Source organism: Coenobita brevimanus, chromosome 72 (genome assembly GCF_032717465.1).
Source record: "Coenobita brevimanus isolate Jiangsu-jjx chromosome 72, ASM3271746v2, whole genome shotgun sequence".
NCBI lineage: Eukaryota > Metazoa > Arthropoda > Malacostraca > Decapoda > Coenobitidae > Coenobita > Coenobita brevimanus.
Window position 1 is genome coordinate 15003162 of NC_137025.1, and position 13610 is coordinate 15016771.

General features: G+C 42.9%; 1 protein-coding gene across 2 annotated transcripts in view; it reads right to left on the reverse strand.

Moving 5' to 3' along the window:
• LOC145407263 (vesicle-associated membrane protein 3-like) overlaps positions 1–13610 on the reverse strand; it is a 47202-nt gene that overhangs the window by 26676 nt on the left and 6916 nt on the right. For both annotated transcript variants that reach the window (XM_080278300.1, XM_080278299.1), the window contains exon 2: positions 5054–5112. In XM_080278300.1, coding sequence (XP_080134426.1) covers positions 5054–5112 — 59 coding nt within the window. The remainder of the gene's footprint in view (positions 1–5053; positions 5113–13610) is intronic.

Here is a 13610-nt window from a genome sequence, read left to right on the forward strand (position 1 = left end):
TACCCACACATATGTATATACCTGTACAGTATATATATTGGAGCTGGGCACCCGCAATCTAAAATTATTCAATTCCGCAGTCACAATCCCGCAGCCTCTGACGGTTACCTTCTGCTACTGCAATTCTGCAATAACCTTGGAATGTGCAGTTCCACTACCTCAATACCGCAACCGCAATCCAGTTTCACAATTTTCAATACAAAGTGCACAAACAGGGGGTTGATTGGTTGGTAATGTAGTGAATTGTTGTATTTATAATTTATGACATTTACGATGTATTTTAATATTGTCACCGATACCTTGGTGTATTTACTGAAAACTTACCCCATAATCTTCCTCAGAACTGTAATTTTGTAAGGTACTGACATATACTCAGGTGTATATCTATCACTTTTCATTTTGTATCACAGTTAGGGCATAACATGAAAATCTCACAATACTAATATTATAATAATATAATCATATCCTTTATTACAAAAATAATATTACAAGGAAAAGAAATAGCTTTTGTGCCACTCAAGAAAATCAGTCTGGCCAGCAGCAGAATGCAGTCCATAGAACTTAACTAGATAATTCATAGAAATATGCTTACTCTTGCATATAACAACTCTGTAACACCATAAAAAAAAGTAAATTCAGTGATCACCATTACATTAGTCCTTCAGACTGTCATCTGTCATATTGTGGAACAACTGTGCATGATTAGCTATGAATGCCACAAAATTTACTGCCATGCTGGCTTATAGCATATCGTATCATATCATATCAGATCATTTCTCCTGGTATCACTCATCCCTACTGCTAACTGATGCAGCGACGCCTCGCCCGCTGCCGCTGCTGGCCGGGAATCCTGTTCAAGCTTGATATTCATAAGTCATGCTGTAACCTGTACTAACCGACACCTATCACCACGTGGGAGATTGCGGACAGGATTGCGACTGTGAAAGTATTTCCGCAACGCAATACCGCAAGGTTTGGACGAGTTTGCTGCAATAGCAATTCCGCAACTGAAATCATGCAGTCCGCTACTGCGGAAATTGCGGACTGTGGAAGTGATTGCGAAAGTGCCCAGCTCTGATGTTTGTGTGTGTGTATATATATCTATATCTATCTATCTATCAATCTATCTATATCCATATCTATATCTATATATATACATATATCTATCTATCTATCTATCTATATATATATACATATATCTATCTATCTATCTATCTATATATATATACATATATCTAACTATCTATCTATCTATCTATCTATATATATATATATATTCATTCATTCATTGCCAGACGCCATGTATCCCAAACGGGGTGGCCAAGGGCTTAGAGTTAATTGTTTTACAGGGAGGGGCACTAATCCTCCACCAACCCCACTTAACACGTAGGGAGAACGTTACGCCAACAGCATCTGGTGTTCCCAGGCGGTCACCCATCCAAGTACTAACCAGACCCATCGCTTCTTATATATATATATATATATATATATATATATATATATATATATATATATATATATATATATATATTGTCCAGGTGCTTCAGGGTGCGAAAGTGAATGTGGAATAACTGAAACAAAATGGAGAGGAGAAAGTGTGAGAGAATGGGAGTATGGATGGGGTATATGTGCAGGAGTAGGTGAGAATGAGAGGGTAAAGGAAGGAGTATGTATAGTTCTGAGTAAAAGATGGAAAAAGAGCATAAGACAGTATGGATCAGTTGGGTCAAGGATTGTGTAGGTAAAGTTGAAAGTTGGAATACAGATGTGGGCGATTGTGTGTGTGTGTATGCGCCAACGCAAGATTGTGCTAGAAGAGTGAGAGAAGAGTTCTGGACAAATGTAGAAGTGTGCATGGAAAAGTTTGGAAGGAATGAGTGTTTTTGATCGGTGATATGAATGGTAAGGTTGGGAATGTGAAGGTGGATGGAATAGTTGGTGAGTGGGGTGTGCCTGTTGAGACAGATGAGAATGGGAGTGCGTTAGTGGACATTTGTGCTGGGAGGGGGTTGGTGATAGCCAATACCCTCTTCAGGCATAAAATGATCCACAGGTATACATGGCGAGTGATGAGAAGGGTGGGTGGTGAACTGAATGAAAGGAAGGCAATGATTGATTATGTGTGTGTGGATGAAAGGATGCGAAGATGTGTAATGGATGCAAGAGCTTATAGACACTGGGGGAGTGGACTTTCTGACCACTACTTGGTGGTGGCCAGAATTAGGATTCAAGTAAGATGGAGGAATAGAAGAAGGGACAGACGAGAGGAAGGAGTAGTTCCAAGGAGAGTGGAAAGGTTACACGAGGATGAGAAAAAGGCAGAGTATAAGAGAGAAGTGGAGGAACGATTGGGCAAATATGAATTGGAGCAGACGGGAGACGTGGAAGGTGTGTGCAGGATATTTACAAAAGAAATATGTGCAGCATGTGATGTGGTGTGTGGGGTGAAGAGAAGATGCAGGGGGGTGCAAGGAACAGCATGGTGGAATGAAGAGGTGAGACAGGGTGTGGCACAAAAGAAGAATGCATACAATGAATGGATGAGAAACAGGGGTGTGGAAGAAGTTGAGAGGCGGAAGAGAAAGTTATATGTAGAAAGGAAGAGAGAGGTGAAAAGATTAGTAAGAGAGAGTAAGAAGAGAGTGGATGAGGAATTTGGAAGGAATTTGAGTGTAAAGTGGAGGGACTGTAAGAAAATGTTCTGGAAAGAGGTGAAAAGAGTAAGACAGGGTGGAAGTGAAGTTAGCAGGGGAGTGAAAGATAAAAATGGTAGATTACTAGTGGAGAAGGGAGAAAAAGTGAGCAGATGGAAAGAACACTTTAAGGAATTGTTGAACATAGAGGATGGAAGTAATGCTAGTATAAGTGGCTGGGGAATGGCTAGAAGGAGGGAGGTGAGAAGACAGGAAGAAATCAATAGGATAGAAGTTGTGGAAGCAATGAAGAAAGTTAAATCGGGGAAAGCCCCAGGAATTGATGGGGTGTGTGGTGAAATGCTGAAGCATGGGGGAGAGATAGTAGTAGAATCGATGTCGAAGATGTGCAAACTGGCCTGGGAGGAAGGTAGAGTCCTGGAGGATTGGAAGTCAGGTATAATTATTCCCTTGTACAGAGGAAAAGGGGAAAAAGAAGTGTGTGGTAATCATAGAGGCATTTGTCTTCTTAGTATAATAGGAAAAGCGTATGGTAGGATACTTATTGACAGAGTTACAGAAAGAACAGAGAAATTAGTTGGAGAAGAACAGGGAGGCTTTTGGAAGGGAAGAGATTGTGTAGATCAGATATTCATTCTTAGATCTTTAGTGGAAAAGTTTCTAGAGAAGGGAAAGAAGTTGTATGCGGCTTTCATGGATTTGGAGAAAGCATATGACAGGATGGATAGACAAGGACTGTGGAAAGTGTTAAGAACATATGGAGTAGATGGGAAGTTGTTGAATGCTGTGAAGAGTATGTACGATGGTGCGAAGGCTGCAGTGCATGTGGATGGTGAACGAAGTGAATTTTTCTCTTTGAAGGTTGGGTTGAAACAGGGATGTGTCATGTCTCCATGGTTGTTCAATCTGTACATGGATGGGGTAATAAAAGAGGTACAAGGTAGGGTAGTGGATGTTGGAGTGGCCCTGGTGAGAGAGGATAGTGTTTGGAAACTCCCTGTACTGTTGTTTGCAGATGATACTGTGTTGTTGAGTGAAGACGAAGGGAAGCCGCAAGGCTTGGTGGATGAGTTTGGGAGAGTGTGTAAGAAACGGAATCTAAAGGTGAATGTAGGGAAGAGTAAAGTGATGGTCTTTGAGAGAGGTGAAGTTAGTGAATGTACAGCGAGGTTGGATGGTGAGGAATTGGAAAATGTGAGTACGTTTAAGTACTTGGGTAGTGTGATGAGTAATGATGGAGGTTTGGAGGGTGAAGTGTTTGAAAGGGTACAGCAGGGAGGAAAGGTTGCTGGTTCTTTGAAAGCAGTGATAAGAAACAGGGAAGTGAGCATGGAAGTGAAAAAGTTACTACATGACAGTATTGTGATACCAACTCTAACGTACGGAAGTGAAGCTTGGACATTGTTGGAAGGACACAAGTCAAGAGTGAGAGCAATGGAAATGAGTTATTTAAGAGAAGCCTGTGGAGTCACGTGGAGAGACAGGCTGACGAATGAGGATATAAAGGAGCGTTGTGGTGTGGATGTGGATGTGATAGGAAGCGTTATGGGGAACACACTGAGGTGGTTTGGCCATGTGGAGAGGATGGAGGGTGAAAGACTGACAAAGAGAGTGTATGTGAGTGAGGTGGAGGGGGGAAGAGGGAGGGGGAGGCCGAGGATGGGATGGAGGGATGGGGTGGAGAGGTATATGAGAGAGGGGGGTGTGAGTTGGGAGCAGGGGAGTGAAATGGCGGGGGACAGGGCGACTTGGAGGCGATTTGTTTGTGGCCAACCCAAGCGGGATTGAGGCATCTGGCAATAGATAGATAGATATATATATATATATATATATATATATATATATATATATATATATACAGTATACTGTATATATATATATATATATATATATATATATATATACACAGTATATATCTCCTCATCAGCCGGTTGAGTGTCCACTGCAGGACCGGCCTATCCCTACCAAAGTGAGGACAATACAGCCAATGTATCTCTACCAAGTGGCTTAGGCTTTCTGGTAGAGATTGTATGTAGAGTGAGAAGTGCTTGTAAGTGTAATTGTTGTGCTGGAGTGCCTTTGGATGTGTGTGTAGTCTGTGAACCAAGTGTAATCGGCCCGCGCAAACCGACTGGGTGCAAGCATACTTTAGTATGCGACACTGGTTCAACCACAGCACCCCTTGTGTCTGCCAATGCAGTACATGGCCAGAAGAACGCTCCCAAAGTTTATTACCCTGGCGGGGCGCGAACCCTCGTTCTTCAGTGTACGAAATCGCACACTTTACCACTGTACTACAGAGGCTCCATATATATATATATATATATATATATATATAAGTAGTAGGAGTGGAGGACATTGCACCTTATTAAAATAATGCACCAAATGAGTTGACTTACTTAAGGAAGAAATCTTCATCATCATCTGCAGCTTCCTCGTCTTTGCTTATCAAATTTTCCTGAAAAAAGTATAACTTCCTTACCATCTTAGTGATGGAAAATAATACTTATAGTCATCATTCATCAAATCCTGTGTTGCCCCATGAGAAGCGTAGGAGCCCTGGGCTAGGCAAGTTGGTTTTGACATTTAAGACGAAAGTGACCAGCTTCACTCATCCATTAGTAGCATTACGTGAGCAATAAACCTCTCAGATATAAACCTGCACCAGCTCAATCCGATTGGAATGCCTTAATTATCCATTAAACCACCAGGTGTCATAATTTGGTTATATGGTTACCATCCAGTGTAGTAAATGGTTTCCTGGTGTCCAGGAAACCATTTGCTTGTCACCCAGCGTACAGTCACCCACAGACAGATGGAAGAGGAAAGAATGAAGGAAAGAATGACAGAAGGAAAGAAGGAAGAAAGATAGAAAAGGGCAGTCACCCGAGAGTTGCACTACATCGACTGAGTGGATGGTGATTCAAAATTAATAAGATGTATATGATGGAATATGGAATTAATAAGTGGCAATGAAGATGGGAAAAGATACACTGACCTAGGCAGAGATCTGTTCCCTCTTGGAAGGTAACTTACTTGATATGGGGAACACAAAACTGACTCCACAGTGAGGTTCTCACAAGTTTCTCTAATTCTTACAATTATCCTTCTTCTTCTACCTTTCCTCTAATTTATGTGATGATTACTGAAGAAGTCTTAGAAAGCTCCCATTAACAAATGCTGATAATTTTATGATGAGAATTTAGTTTAATATGGTACAGTAAACTCTCAATTATGTGGCATAATTCAGCCAAGCCCTTCACCGAATAAAGTGAAATGCCGGATATTGCATAGTACCCCACCCCCCATCAGCTCAACATTCGGTATTGAACCGGCTATCGTGTTACTATCCATCTTCACCCTCTAGCCTAAAAACTTTTCCATGAGTACAACATGAAAACTAAACATAAAATACAATACATTATTGAAACAGTACAGTAATGCTGTACAGTACAATCCCAGTTAACCATGAAGCTTGGGGAATTTACCTTCCTCGTTACATATTTTTCCAGGACACCTGATATATACAGTATATATGTATATATATATACTCTTACACACAGGCACTGCGGTATATACATTACCACTCATACCCAAGGCCACACAAACAATTCCATTTAAAACATAACCCCCTCCTAAACACATCCCACTGACATAACATACATGATTGCAGTGTCTTGCAGTAGTGCAAAATGTAAATGGCAAGTTCATTTTGTTAAACATTATTATAAGGAAAATAAGAAATGTGTGATTTACCATAACTAATGTGACTGTGTGCAGCATGAGTGTTTATAGTGCCTTATGCGGGTGTTTACAGTGCCTTATACCAACATAATATAAAAAAAAAGTGAATGTGAAAATATGTACTTTTACCACAGACCCCCAACTTCCCATCATCACAGTTTTGACTGTGGCCATATTATGTAAACCTGGTTGTGATTCCATGCTACATATACTCCATGCATCCTTCCACTCCACACCTAAGTGGACTATCTATCCACACCAACCCCTGGCGGTAGCTGAAAATAGCCATCTGATGCACATCTGGGCATGCTTGTATGTGTGTGTGTGTGTGTGTGTGTGTGTGACACTGGGCATAGGCTTCACAGTCCACTCCCAAGACCCAGTATTCCTCCTACATACCATACACCTCTACATGTCACCACTTCGGCGCTAACACCCACCGTCCATATTGAATACATGCTAGGGTTGTCTCATACACAACTGGTGTATTGGTATTAGCGGGGGTATTTTTATGACATGTTGGCGAGCCTTCTGTTAGATCAGTAAAGTCTGCTTTTTATTAAATTCAAATCCTTAAACTGTTCCCTGCCCCAGCAGGGATTTGAACCTAGGTCCGATAGGATTGCAGGCCACCTCTCTACCGACTGAGCTACCACCTCCCCCCAACCAAACATCTGTTTTCAGGTGGAAAACAGCCAAAGTGAGCACTTTTACTATCGTTAGGCTTATTTTTACCACTTTTCAGGTTTATTCATAGAAAAAAAAAGAAAGTTGAAAATGGCCAGCATTCTAAGTAACTTTGCCGCCCAGACCCTCGGCAATCTAGGCACAGAAGCCAATAAAGGCTTTTGAATGGTTAAGTTAGGGTCATTTGGTGCCCACAATTTCACCAGGGGGGTTTCAAGAATACTCCCCCAGTATCCCTGTTTGTCATATGAGGTGACTAAAAGGGTTGGTTGTGAGTTAGTGCCCCACCCTGTAAAAAGAACTAAACAAGCGAACAGATGTGCCTCAGACCAGGATGGACCATATGTTGATGACCAAGGAATGGACAAAGGACATTCTAAGGGTGCAGACATGGAATGTGAGAGGAGTGAATGTTGAAGTGAAAGAGAGAGAGATTGCTCAGGTGCCTGAGGATACAAGAGTGGATGTATGTGGATCCACTGAAACTAAATGGAAAGGTGAAAGGGTGAGAGAATGGGAATATGGTTTAGGAATATGTGCGGGAGTTAATGAGAATGACAGGGCAAGAGAGGGAGTATGTCTGATGATAAGCAAGAAGTGGAAGGAGAATATAAGAGAATATGGAACAGTGGGTGCAAAGATTGTATGGGTGAGGATAAAACAGGGTTGGAAAATGTCACAGATTCTTTAAAAAAAAAAAAAAAAAAAAAAAAAAAAAAAAAAAATTAAATCAGATTTTTTGGATTTAAACCAGATTTTCTTTAAAATTGTGATTTTTTTTTCTTCCAACTCTGTGCCTTTGGGAACTCTGTCAGAAGAGTACTATACGGGTCCTTTTTCCTCCCACTTGCTGCAATGCATCCATTAGGCATGATTATATATCACTGTTCAAAGAAACAGACTTACAAAACTGAAAATAATAATGTGAATGGGAAGTGGGAGTAGCGCAGTGCACCACAGGCTAGCACTTCTTGGTATGGGGGCGGTTACTCACACCGAGGGTTGGAAACAATGGCATATACCGGTATATATATTTTTTAATCTGTAGTATTTTGTTTCAGTCAGATTTTTAAATTTAAACTGATTGTTTTAGTTAACTGGATTTTTTAAATTTATTTTTTCATTTTTATGAAGACTTTTTCTTGTACTAAGCCTTTATCAATGTTAAATGAAAATAAATTTTGGTATCATACATTTATTACCCAAAAGCTGCTATACAACTTGAAAAGACCTGATGAATTAAAGGCTTTCCTAACTGGAGCTCTTGACTCCTTAAAATCAAAAGCGGAACTTACTAGCTTAATCATAACCTACATGATAACTAAAATACACAACTGTTGGGAAAGTTCAAAGAGCATTCTTTCCTCTGTTTTTATAATATCTGCCTTGTAACAAAAGGCAATCACTGGTGCCTGACTTTATCAAGACCAGTATGGGAAGAGTACAGGCTAAGCAGACTTTCTGTTCAATACACACCCATCACATTCTCTGTCTTCTTCATTTTTACTGTATTTATATAAAAAATATCCATTTTGATTTAAATCATGATTTTTTTTCACTCTGATTTATAACAATTTAAATCACATGATTTAAAATATTTGATTTAAATCATAACAACCCTGGGATGAAAGTAGGTATACAAGCTTGGGCAATTGTATGTGTGCATGCACCAACAGAGGACTGAGAAGCAAAAGTAAAAGAGGAGTTTTGGGCGAGTGTAGAAGCATGTATGTACAAGTCTGAGAGAAGCGAGAAAGTGTTTTGAATGGAGACGTGAATGGCAAAGTTGGGAATGTACAAGTGGATGGAGTGGTTGGTCAGTGGGGTGTGCCAGCTGAAGCAGATGGGAATGGTAGTGCTTTGGTGGACAACTGTGTTGGCAATAGCCAACACCTTCTTCTGGCATAAGATGATCCACATGCATAAATGGAGAGCCATGAGAAGGATGGACGGTGAATTTGTTGAATGAAAGGCAATGATAGATCATGTGTGTGTGGATGACCGAATGAGAAGACAAGTGTTGGATACAAGAGTGTGGAGAGGGTGGGGGAATGGAATCTCGGACCATCGCTTAGTGATGGCCAAGGTACGGCTGCAAAGAAAATGAGTGAAGAGACGAAGGGGAAGACGGGAGGAAACAGCTCCTGTGAAAAGAGTGGAGAAGTTGTAAGAGAGTGAGAAAATGGCAAAGTATATGAGCATAGTGGAAGAATGATTGGGAAGGTATGAGTTACAGCAGATAGAAGGGGTGGAAGACGTATGCAAGATATTCATGGAAGAGATAGGTGAAGTGTGTGAGGTGGTTTGTGGAGTGAGGAGGAGATGCAGGGGTGTGCAAGGGACAGCATGGTGCAATGATGAGGTGAAACGAGCTGTGTAACAAAAGAAGAAGGCATACAGTGACTGGCTAGTGAGTATAGGTAGGGAAGAAGATGAGAGAGAGAATTGAAAGGTATATGTGAGCAGGAGAAGAGAGGTGAAGAGATTTGCGATGGAGAGTAAGAAGAGAGTGGACCAAGAGTTTGGGAGGAATCTGAGTGTGATATGGAGGGAAAGTAATAAACTGTTTTGGAAGGAGATAAATAAAGTAAGACTGTGTGAAAGGGGAAACAGTAAGGGAGTGAAAGATGGGAATAATGGACTGTTGATGGAGAAGAGAGAAACAATGAGGAGATGGAAGGAGCACTCTGAGGATTTGTTGAATGTTGAGAGTGAGAGCAGTGAGAGTATAAGTGATTGGGGAATGGCTGGGAGAAGAAGAGATAAGAAGAGGAAGAGATCAGTAGGGCGGAAGTAGTTGAAGCAATGAAGATGAAGATCAAAATGGGAAAGGCCCCAGGCTTTGATGGAGTGTGTGGTGAAATGCCGAAGTATGGGGGTGAGATTGCTGTGGAGTGGATGTGGAAGTTGTGTAGATTGGCTTGGGAAGAGGGAAGGGATCCAGAGGACTGAAAATCTGGTATAACTGTTCTTTTATACAAAGGAAAAGGGGAGAGAGAAGTATGGGGGAACCACTGGGGTATTAGCCTCCTTAGTGTGATCGGAAAAATATATAGTAGAATACTGAATGACAGGGTTAGGTATATAACAGAGGAGCTAGTTGGAGAAGAACAACGGGGATTTAGGAAGGGAAAAGGGTGTGTAGATCAGATGTTTGTTCTAAGATGTTTAATAGAGAAGTATCTAGAGAAGGGACAGAAAGTATATATATATATATATATACTGTATAAGTTATCCCTCGATTATCCGGACGGTCCGTATCCGGCCATGCTCCATATGGTTCACTAGGTCTTGGCTCTATTATACCCGTAATCAGATTTATTTGTCCGTGATCGGACATAAAAGTTCCGGCTTTGGTGGCTAACCAGCCTAGAAAGTCAGAAAAGTGGGGTTCACTGGCCTCTCTCTCCACACGTGGGTAATAGACCATTACCCACAACCTGAGCTAAAATGGCTATCAGCTCCCTACCAAATGGTCAAAATCCCCCAGCCAACCTGATCACTGGTAACATACCAGCAGAGCGCAAGGAAGACAGAGCAAAACCCACAAGCTGAGCGAGAATGGCTGTACAGATCCCTACCGAATGGTCAAAATTCCCCGGCCACTCTGATCACCAGAAACAAACCAGCAGCACGTGAAGGAAAACAGACGTAACCCACAAGCTGGACAAGAATGGCTGTACAGCTCCCTACCGAATGGTGGGAATCCCCCCGGCTGCCAGGATTAGTTCGAAACTCCTGGCCACGCACGGCCATCCGCTCACTCTCCGAATGGTCAAAGTTGCATTGCCATCCGGATTACTCGGCCACTTCTTAGGTCCATGATGTACATGGACCCAGTGTTTCGGCCACGTTGCAACATTTGCCAGGGCAAGCAAAAAGGACCCTTATGCTTGTAGGTGAAGTGTGCCACTTTTTGCTTGCATGCTCATAACCAAGCATGGGTTAGAGACATGGCAACGCCGTACACTCCCAAGTGCTACCGCACCTCAGTTCCCACCTTTGTCTCTCCGTGAGTGGAAGTCCTTGGTTGATGTTAAACAATAGCAGCTTCCATTGTTGCATTTGTGGTGGTGCCCTACCTTCTGCAGGCCTTAATTCTCCTCTTTGGTGTTCTCGTGTGTGTGATGATGGTCCCACCACCACCCGAGAAACACAAGAGGAGAGTTTTGACTCTGAAGAAGATGCATGAGATATTGGGCAAGGTTAATGTAGGTTGGCCAATTTCACACAGTCTGTGTTAATTTGACTTGCCCCACTCAACCTTGTCTGATATCAAGAAGTCACAGGACAAGCTGACTCAGCATGGACAGGACTATGGCAGTACCAGCCCCACTATGCTATCATTGACCAGTCAACTTTGGTTTGGTTCCGCCACCAACGGGGTGCCAGTATGCTTGTACGTGGGACCAAGTTGAAGGCTGCTGCCAAGAAGTTTGCACGCCTGCACAACGTGCATGACTTCAAGGCATCCAAGGGTTGGCTCTCCTGGTTCAAACTCTGACATGGACTTACTGGCCGTAAGTCACATGGTGAGGCTTTAGAAGCAGCAGTGGATGATGTTGTGCTGTTTTACCAGAAAGTGCAGTGCCTAATCGAGAAAAAGGGCCTTGCTCTCGGTCAGGTATACATTGCTGACGAAACTGGCCTGTTTTTCTGCTCCCTGCTCAACACCCTGGCAGAAGAGACAGAGAAGACAGTGCCTGGTCGGAAGCTGTCCAAACAACATTTCTCGGTGTTGTGCTGTGACAGTGCTAGCAGGATGCAACACCTCAAATCTGTTATTGTTGGACATGCAAAACAGCCGCTTTGTCTCCGTGGATTGATGGAAAGCCTGCCTGTTGTGTGGTACCATTCTGTGAAGGCCTGGTTTATTGCAAAGATCTTCAGAGACTGGTTCCACAGACACTTTGTCAAGGAAGTTATCCATTATCAAACAAAGGAACTTGGTATCCCTCACAGCCAGGTGAAGGCTCCATGCACATCCGTCGGAGAAAGATTTGGTTGCTGATGATGGCTGTAGTAGGTGCATGTTTCTGCCACCTAATAAGACTGCCCCCTTTCAAACAATGGACCAGGTTACTATCAAGGCAGCCAAGAGACTGTACCGTGGGAGGTTCCTTGACAAGGTGATGGTGATGCATGAGGACAAGGAAGAGGTCAACATATGCCGGGAGCAGACCTTGGAGAGTCTGCAGCGTTACAAGATAAGGCTGCAGTTTTCGACTGGGCCAATGCTTGGAAGGAAGTCTCCATCAACACCTTGGAAAGTGGTTGGTCTTGTCTCCTTCAGAGATGCAAGGCCATGCACAACTCTGAAGGATTTGACGTGGATGACTTCCACCTTCGGCTACAAAACACAGGCAAGGATGACATCAAAGACATGAGGGATTGGCTGGACAATGACAGCAGTGATCCAGGTTATCAGATGTTGTCTGATGAGGAGATCGTCGCTGCTGTCCCTGCGGGGCAGACAAAGGAAAACGATGAGGACGAGGACAAGGACAAGGACCCTAACTCTGGCCACCTCGCCACTCCATCATTCCCTTGTTTTGGTGCACTACAGGTTGGCATTGAGCAAGTGCTCAGATATGCTGAGCACTGTCATTGTGACAAGGATTTGGTGCCATTCAAGCTGGGCATGGATCTGCATGGAGTCAGGGACGCTGTCATCCTCTGATAAAATCGCTGCACCTATTGTCTGATGAAGATCGACTCCTTTTTCAAGCTCACCACCCCCACAAGTGCCAGCCCCTTTTCCTTATCACGACCACCACCACCCGATTGACCCCAGTCTTCACCCTCAGACCCACAACCGAGCACATTGAAAGCCACTGAGTCGCCATTAGATGTGAGCATGCGGCTGTTTTCAGAGAGTCCTGAGGGGGGTAGAGCTCCATCACCTCATCGCATGTCCCCGCTTATCAGCCAGCTTCAGCAGGTGGAAGAGGAGAAGGAGTTCTTTGACCTTTGTTAGGTGGCTATATTAGCCACTAGACCACATGGGATACATGTACAGTGGGCTTACACAGTGCGCATGATCACACAGTACATGAGTGACCAAAATCATAACCATAAAACTTTGAATGCATGAGTTTAGCCCACAATACACGAGGCAGGGGCAAGGAGTGGTCCAAAACCTCTATTTTCCCAGACTATACAACACCCCCACCCCCCAGCACATGACATGGCCATCATGACGTCAGTCAGCTACATCGTCTGATCCAGTTCCTGTAGAGGAAGACAAGGATGCAATGTCAGTTGGGTCAACAATGGACTTCGAGGGGTTTTTGCACAAAGTGATTGAGTTAAAGGCTCATGGAGAAGGTGCTCAAGAGGAGTCTAATTATGAGGGGGAAAGTGTTGATGCAGTGGGTGGTGCAGCAGGGGCACTCTAAGTGTGTTGTTGCGCCTTGGAACCCCTGCTATTTAAGTCCATCATGCTTGTCATCTACTGTTTTTAAGGTGATTGACCATATTTTTGTTATTTTATCTATATTTGTAGTATGCGTCTTAAAAATTTTC